We start from the raw sequence: 8501 nt of genomic DNA on the forward strand, positions 1-8501 counted from the left end.
CACACACACACACACACACACACACTTTCCTTTTCTCTCTCCTTCCCCTCTCTCCCTTTCTTTCCTTCCCCTCTCTCTGACACACACACACACACACACACAAAAAAAAAAATGAATAGACATACCGTTCTGTGGCTAACAAAATTTAATATGGCTACTTTCCCGATAACAGGAATATGGCTCCGGATAACAGGAAAGTACCTTATTCTTTTATATATAGACACAGGAACAGAGTGTTTTTTGTTTTTTTTATTTTGACATTTTAATTTTTGGTGGAAGTTTAGGAGGGACGGGGTACAAAAAGCAAAAAGAATGTTTGGGGTGGGATCAAACATAACATGCGGAAAATAAATAAGTTACAACGTATATAGTGAAATAGAACTTATACACTATTAATTAGACTGTAAGCTCCTCGGGGCAGGGACTCCTCTTCCTTAATGTTATGTTTGTCTAAAGCACTTCTTCCTATGATCTGTTCTTTATATTATCTGTTATTTATTCGATTACCACATGTATTACTACTGTGAAGCGCTATGTACATTAATGGCGCTATATAAATAAAGACATACAATACAATACAATACACGGATATTATACATTTCATTTAATACAGATAGGTTTTATTTGATACTTCGGCTGCACTCGGCAGCCATCGGTCATTTCCCTCCGTACTCGGCTGTTTCCGTAACCCCGCCCAGCTCCGAAACATCTCTGCATTGATTGGCTGCGCCGCTGCCTGCCCTTGCTGTCGGAAGCCCCGCCTACCTTCCCGGAGATTGCCGAGGATTCCCGAGCCTGGAGGAAACCGCTTGATGTCTCTGGCGCGGGCTACAGCATCCCTGTCCGGTGCCCCCTCCGGTACCGGGGAGGCCGGAAGCAGCGAGGCCTGCCGGGAGGAAGGTCCGGAGAGCGGCAGCAGCGAGGCCTGCCGGGAGGAAGGCCAGGAGGGCGGCGGCGGCAGCGGCAGCAGCTGCGAGGAGGAGCCATGTGCGCCCCCGTTAGGTGAGGGAGACCCCCCCGTTAGGTGAGGGAGACCCCCCCGTTAGGTGAGGGAGACCCCCCAATAATGTCCGAGCGGGGGGCAGGGGAAAGGGTCACATATCGGGGTGCAGCGAATGGGCGCATGACAGGCTGAGACCCCCACTTCCGGGTTCCAGCCCCCCCCCCCGTGCATTGTGATACTTGTGGGTCTTGCTGAACACACACTTCCGGGTCCCCAGTATGGAGGCCGGTTCACTTGTGAGACAATGAGTGCAACCACCCCTGGGACGGGACCTCAGGCAGGGAGTAATGGGGGGATAGAAAGCCAGGGCTGGCTCAGGACTGACCTGGGCTTAAGGACAGATGTATGAGGCACAGGGTCCAGGGGACCCTGTCCTGACACTGTCCCCACCCAGCGGACCCTGTCCTGTCACTGTCCCCACCCAGGGGTCCCTGTCCTGTCACTGTCCCCACCCAGGGGTCCCTCCTCACCTGTCACTGTCCCCACCCAGGGGTCCCTCCTCACCTGTCACTGTCCCCACCCAGGAGTCCCTCACCTGCCACTGCCCCTACCCAGGGGTTCCTCCTCACCTGTCACTGTCCCTACCCAGGGGACCCTGTCTTGTCACTGTCCCCACCCAGGAAACCCTCTCCTGTGAGTGTTCATGTCCAAAGAGGGAGCTGCCCTGAAATCTGTGCACTGTAGGCAAATACTCTGCCCTCTATAGCCAATAGAGGGTAATTGTCTACCCAGCACCTGCCGTATCCTAGCAACAGTCAATCGGATGTCCCTCATAGGAGCATCTTCAGACCATGCTGACTGTAGCATCAAGCTGCAAGGAGGGTGCACCCTCTCCCCAGGGACCCCTGCCAGCGCGGCTCCACCCAACCCTGGGAGCTCATGCTGAGCCCTTCCCCAGGGTTGTTTGCAGCTTAGATATGCAAATCTGCAACTGAAGTTATTCAAATATAGAGCTGTATCCAACACACAGAATAGCAGAGAGAGACGGAGCACCGAGCACTGCACTGGAAGCTTCAGGTGATATCTCAGTGCACCTTAGGACCTGTCAATTAGATTATAAACTCTTGGGAGAAGAACTTTGCTGCTCTCTGATTCTACGCTGCTCTGCGCTCATTGCGTAGTACGGTGTACAGGTTGCAATGTGTGTGTACAGTGCTGGGTACATCATCAGTGTTATACAGGGATGTGACAGGTTGTACTCCCCCCTCCCCCACTCACCTGCAATCCGTTGCTTTGTTAAAACCAACTAGTCTCGGCCTCCCTGTTGACAAATTATTCCTAGCTGCCTCCCCGAGGGGGGAGACGACATGCTTAGAAACCAGAGCACAGAGCGGCTGTGACTCTGCTCCCCTCCTCTCTGAGGACCCGCCATATTTATGGGGTAATTGGGGAGTTGGTGCAATTCTCTGGTCTTATGGACTCCGTGTGATAGCAGAGACTTACATCCCATTAAGTCTGTCCCACTATCTGCAGGGTGACGGTGACACAGTACTACTCTACATTGTTGACGTTAAAAGTAAATCCTTTTTTTTTTATTATCAATGAATATTGTTTATTTATATAATGTTTTACCTGGAAGTAAAACATTGAGAGTTACCTCTCGTTTTCACGTATGTCCTGGGCATAGAGTTATGATGACAAATAATACATGGTTACATAAGTGAACAGGGTATACATTATATACAAGACATTGCATGCACAGTTAGAGATAATATATATTATAGGCGTATGTAACAGTTACAGACCAGATTAAAATGTGTGACAGCTTTAGTTTTGAAAGAACTTAAACTGGTGGTGGATGTGAGAGTCTCCGGTAGGTTGTTCCAGTTTTGGGGTGCACGGTAAGAGGAGGAGCGGACGGATACTTTGCTGAACCTTGGGACCATGAACAGTCTTTGGGAGTCTGATCTCAGTTGATAAGTGCTGCGTGTGGTAGGGGTGAGGAGCTTGTTCAGGTAGGTGGGTAGTTTGCCCAGAAAGTATTTGAAGACAAGACGGGAAAGATGAACTTTGCGCATAGACTATGTTATCTGTCTCGTGTGAGATTCCTGTCCCCTTACTCTGTCTCCACTTCTCAGAGAACGGGGATACAGGTGACACGATCTGTGCGGCTACGCAGGGGATGGCAGCGCTGTCTGTGCAAGAGACGGAGGGCGCAGAGCGTCCCCATGATGACAGGTATGTACGCAGCCGAGACTCATTGCTCTGCATACAAACACTGCTCTGCATGTCGTGCACACCGCACTGTCTCTGTGTTATATACACTGCTCTGCATGCCGTGCACACCGCGCTCTGTGGGTTATATACACTGCTCTGCGTGCCGCTCTGTGTTATATACACTGCCATGCATGTCGTGCACACAGCGCTGTGTTATATACACTGCCCTGCAAGTTATATACACTGCTCTGCAAGTTATATACACTGCCCTGCAAGTTATATACACTGCTCTGCAAGTTATATACACTGCTCTGCAAGTTATATACACTGCTCTGCAAGTTATATACACTGCTCTGCAAGTTATATACACTGCTCTGCAAGTTATATACACTGCTCTGCAAGTTATATACACTGCTCTGCAAGTTATATACACTGCCCTGCAAGTTATATACACTGCCCTGCAAGTTATATACACTGCCCTGCAAGTTATATACACTGCCCTGCAAGTTATATACACTGCCCTGCAAGTTATATACACTGCCCTGCAAGTTATATACACTGCTCTGCATGCCGTGCATGTTATATACACTGCCCTGCATGTCGTGCACACAGCACTGTGTGTTATATGTATACACTGCTCTGCATGCCGTGCATGTTATATACACTGCCCTGCAAGTTATATACACTGCCCTGCAAGTTATATATATATACACTGCTCTGCATGCCGTGCATGTTATATACACTGCCCTGCATGTCGTGCACACAGCGCTGTGTGTTATATATATATATATATATATATATACACTGCCCTGCATGTCGTGCACACAGCGCTGTGTGTTATATACACTGCTCTGCACGCTGCTCTGTGTGTTATACACTGCCCTGCATGTAACTGATGGGGTTAATCTGTGTGTTGAAGGTCACCGCCGGACTCTGAGGTCAGCGCCGCCGAACATTCGTCACAATGTTCAAGTGTTGAGCAGAAAGTGGCATCAAGGGAACCTGCCCCTTCTACCCCAGACAAGGTAGTGCCCACCCCCTGTCTATGGGACCCAGGCAATCGCAGAGTGACGGTGACACAGACAGAAGGGACCTGTGTGACACTGGGTTTGTCCCTCCCAGTTGGTGAGATGTTTATAGCCGCACCCCGTCTTTCCCCTCGCAGGAGCTGGACGCCCTCCTGTCCCTCTGCCCCGCAGAACCTGAGCCTCTGGATGTCCTCCTGATCCAGTCAGAACACATGGGCACAGTGGACATTGTGAAGGTGGAGAGGAGCCAGTGTGACTCTGAGGAGGGGAAGGGGAGAGGTAAGAGGAGGGAAGGGGATGTTTAGGGTGCAGGGAAGCCTGGTAGGTGTATTATCTCTGACTCGCGTTTTCTTCTCGCCTGTAGCCCCTCCCCCTCCTCTGACCCCGCCCACCACATGGACGAGCGCTAACCTGCGTGAGTTTAAGAGCCGCATGGCGGGTGAGAAGCACGGCCAGCTGACGGTGCGGAGGGGGGAGGTGGTGACAGTGCGGGTGCCAACGCATCCCGACGGGAAGAGGCTCTGCTGGGAATTCGCCACTGATGATTATGACATTGGTTTCGGGGTTTACTTTGACTGGACGTCGGTCAGCAGCACGGCGGTGACACTGCACGTCAGCGAGTCCAGTGACGAGGAGGATGAAGAGGCGGAGAACCCCTGTGAGTGCAAGACATTCTCCCCAACTCCCTCTCTTTCTCTCTCACACACACAGCGGCAGTGCCAGCCTCCCCCTCTCACACACACACAGCGGCAGTGCCAGCCTCACACACACAGCACCAGTGCCAGCCTCACACACAGCGGCAGTGCCGGCCTCCCACACACAGCGGCAGTGCCAGCCTCCCCCTCTCACACACACACACAGCGGCAGTGCCAGCCTCACACACAGCACCAGTGCCAGCCTCACACACAGCACCAGTGCCAGCCTCCCCCTCTCACACACACACAGCGGCAGTGCCAGCCTCCCCATCTCACACACACACACACAGCGGCAGTGCAAGCCTCCCCCTCTCACACACACACAGCGGCAGTGCCAGCCTCCCCCTCTCACACACACAGCGGCAGTGCCAGCCTCCCCCTCTCACACACACAGCGGCAGTGCCAGCCTCCCCCTCTCAGACACACACACAGCGGCAGTGCCAGCCTCCCCCTCTCACACACACAGCGGCAGTGCCAGCCTCACACACAGCACCAGTGCCAGCCTCACACACAGCACCAGTGCCAGCCTCACACACACAGCGGCAGTGCCAGCCTCCCCCTCTCACACACACAGCGGCAGTGCCAGCCTCCCCCTCTCACACACACAGCACCAGTGCCAGCCTCCCCCTCTCACACACACAGCGGCAGTGCCAGCCTCACACACAGCACCAGTGCCAGCCTCACACACAGCGGCAGTGCCAGCCTCACACACACAGCGGCAGTGCCAGCCTCCCCCTCTCACACACAGCGGCAGTGCCAGCCTCCCCCTCTCACACACAGCGGCAGTGCCAGCCTCCCCCTCTCACACACACAGCGGCATTGCCAGCCTCCCCCTCTCACACATACAGCGGCAGTGCCAGCCTCCCCCTCTCACACACACAGCACCAGTGCCAGCCTCCCCCTCTCACACACACAGCGGCAGTGCCAGCCTCCCCCTCTCACACACACACACATCGGCAGCGCCAGCCTCACACACAGCACCATTGCCAGCCTCACACACACTACGGCAGTGCAGGCCTCCCACATACACAGCGGCAGTGCCAGCCTCCCCCTCACACACAGCGGCAGTGCCAGCCTCCCCCTCTCACAGACACACACAGCGGCAGTGACAGCCTCACACACAGCACCAGTGCCAGCCTCACACACACTAGGGCAGTGCCGGCCTCCCATACACACAGCGGTAGTGCCAGCCTCCCCCTCACACACAGCGGCAGTGCCAGCCTCTCTCTCCCACACACACACAGCGGCAGTGCCAGTCTCCCTCTCACACACACACACAGCGGCAGTGCCAGCCTCCCCTTCTCACACACAGCGGCAGTGCCAGCCTCACACAAGGCACCAGTGCCGGCCTCCCACACACACAGCGGCAGTGCCAGCCTCCCCCTCTCACACACAGCGGCAGTGCCAGCCTCACACAAGGCACCAGTGCCGGCCTCCCACACACACAGCGGCAGTGCCAGCCTCCCCTTCACACACACATTGGCAGTGCCAGCCTCCCCCTCACACACACATCGGCAGTGCCAGCCTCCCTCTTACACACGCACGCGCACGCAGCCTCCCCCTCACACCCTCACTTCCAGCCTTCCCCGCCTCACACACACATAGTTCCAGCCTATCCTCCCAAGCACCCCCCCTCACCCCCCTGGTTTTATTTGATATGGGTGTTTGTGTGTTCCAGGGCACAGTCGGGAGGGGGACGTGGAACGGGGCTCTGTGTATCGGCTGCGCAGTCGGTACGGCGAGATTCTGCAGGTTTACCGCAGAGACAGTCACCGCGAAGTTCAGGCCGGCAGCCATGAGTACCCCGGGGAGGGCGTGTACCTGCTAAAATTGGACAACTCGTACTCTCTCCTGCGCAACAAGACTCTCTACTTCCATGTCTACTACAGCAGCTGAGGGGGCTGCAGTCTGCGAGAAGGGGCCTGGCCACTGAAGAGTGAGAGTGAGAGTGTCGGGAGGGGTGTATCTGCCTATGTACAGTATGTGTGGCTCTGCCTTGTACACCCCCCTGTGTGTGTGCGGCCCTGCCCCGGTTGTGTCTCCTGCCCCCTCACCCGTAGCCTCGGAGGATGCTATCCACTGGCATTTTGGAAGCCGACTGTGCCCGCTCCTACCCACAATGCTTTCCTCGGGCGTAGGCTTAATGAAGAGGGGGCAGCCAGACCTTTTCGTGCGTTCTCAGAGCAGTAGGGCAATGTGTGGCAGGTCCCTCCGGCAGGGAAGGGGTTAATGGAATCCGGTTGCTGTAAGGGGCAGGGAGGCCCCACTGCCCAACCCCAAGAAGGAAGATGTGGCAATCCAGCGGACATCTGTAAGGAGGGGGCCCCCGTGAGACGGAGAAGGAGAGGGGGCGGCACGGGTCACTCGACCTAATGCATATCTACCAAATATCACTGTTTAATAATAAGGAAACAATAGTCATGTTTATTTCTAGGGCACCATCCTGTGCTGTAGCGCAGTACAATGCCACAGGCCAGGATAGTAACGGGACAGGAGGCATGTCCAGCAGGGAGGGGGGGAAGTGTAAATCCAGGTCACCAGGGTGACCCAGTGCCCTGTAAAGGGTCCGTGATTTCGGTGGAATATAAATAAATAGACCTTTCTTTTTCCAAGGAATGCGCCTTTTTTACACTCCCGATATTTGCCACGTTCCGGATCCAACTGTGTGTTAAATAGCCACCTCTGGGGCCGTGTATTTACTAAGCAGTGCTACATGTGCGAACCTTATACCGCAGGGGAGCAGAGTATATCGTGCACAGCAACATGCATGCCCCCTCTGCTCGCACCCCACCCCCCATTTACACGCGCACACCATCACCCCATTTAAACGCGCACACCACCACCCCATTTACACACGCACACCACCACCCCCCCCATTTACACACGCACACCACCCCCCCATTTACACGCGCACACCACCACCCCCCCCATTTACACACGCACACCACCCCCCCATTTACACGCGCACACCACCACCACCCCCATTTACACACGCACACCACCCCCCCATTTACATGCGCACACCACCACCCCCCCCATTTACACACGCACACCACCCCCCCATTTACACACGCACACCACCACCCCCCCATTTACACACGCACACCACCCCCCCATTTACACGCGCACACCACCACCACCCCCATTTACACACGCACACCACCCCCCCCATTTACACGCGTACACCACCACCCCCCCCATTTACACACGCACACCACCCCCCCATTTACACGCGCACACCACCACCCCCCCCCATTTACACACGCACACCACCCCCCCATTTACATGCGCACACCACCACCCCCCCCATTTACATGCGCACACCACCCACCTCACCCCTTTACATGGGCACACCCCATTATTTACACACGCGCACACAACCCCCCATTTACACGCGCACAAAACCCCCCATTTACACGCGCACACAACCCCCCATTTACACGCGCACACACCCCATTATTTACACACGCGCACACAACCCCCCATTAACACTCGCCCACAACCCCCCATTTACACGCGCACACAACCCCCCATTTACACGCGCACACACCCCATTATTTACACACGCACAGCACGCCCCCATTTACACGCGCACAGCACCCCCCCAATTACATGCGC

General features: G+C 55.1%; 1 protein-coding gene across 2 annotated transcripts; it reads left to right on the top strand.

The window, feature by feature from the left end:
• The first annotated feature begins 754 nt into the window (after positions 1–754).
• TMED8 (transmembrane p24 trafficking protein family member 8) lies at positions 755–7495 on the top strand. Of its 2 annotated transcripts, none has more exons than XM_075614680.1 (6): positions 755–1002; positions 3082–3181; positions 4080–4185; positions 4326–4467; positions 4553–4846; positions 6562–7495. In XM_075614680.1, exons 1-6 carry the CDS (start codon positions 813–815, stop codon positions 6777–6779), a joined length of 1050 nt encoding a protein of 349 aa, XP_075470795.1. In that variant the 5' UTR covers positions 755–812; the 3' UTR covers positions 6780–7495. The 2 variants fall into 2 exon arrangements, with proteins under 2 accessions (XP_075470795.1, XP_075470796.1); XM_075614681.1 differs by lacking the exon at positions 755–1002 and adding an exon at positions 1029–2020.
• The last annotated feature ends 1006 nt before the right edge of the window (positions 7496–8501 follow it).

Source organism: Ascaphus truei, chromosome 9 (genome assembly GCF_040206685.1).
Source record: "Ascaphus truei isolate aAscTru1 chromosome 9, aAscTru1.hap1, whole genome shotgun sequence".
NCBI classification, from domain to species: Eukaryota; Metazoa; Chordata; class Amphibia; order Anura; family Ascaphidae; genus Ascaphus; species Ascaphus truei.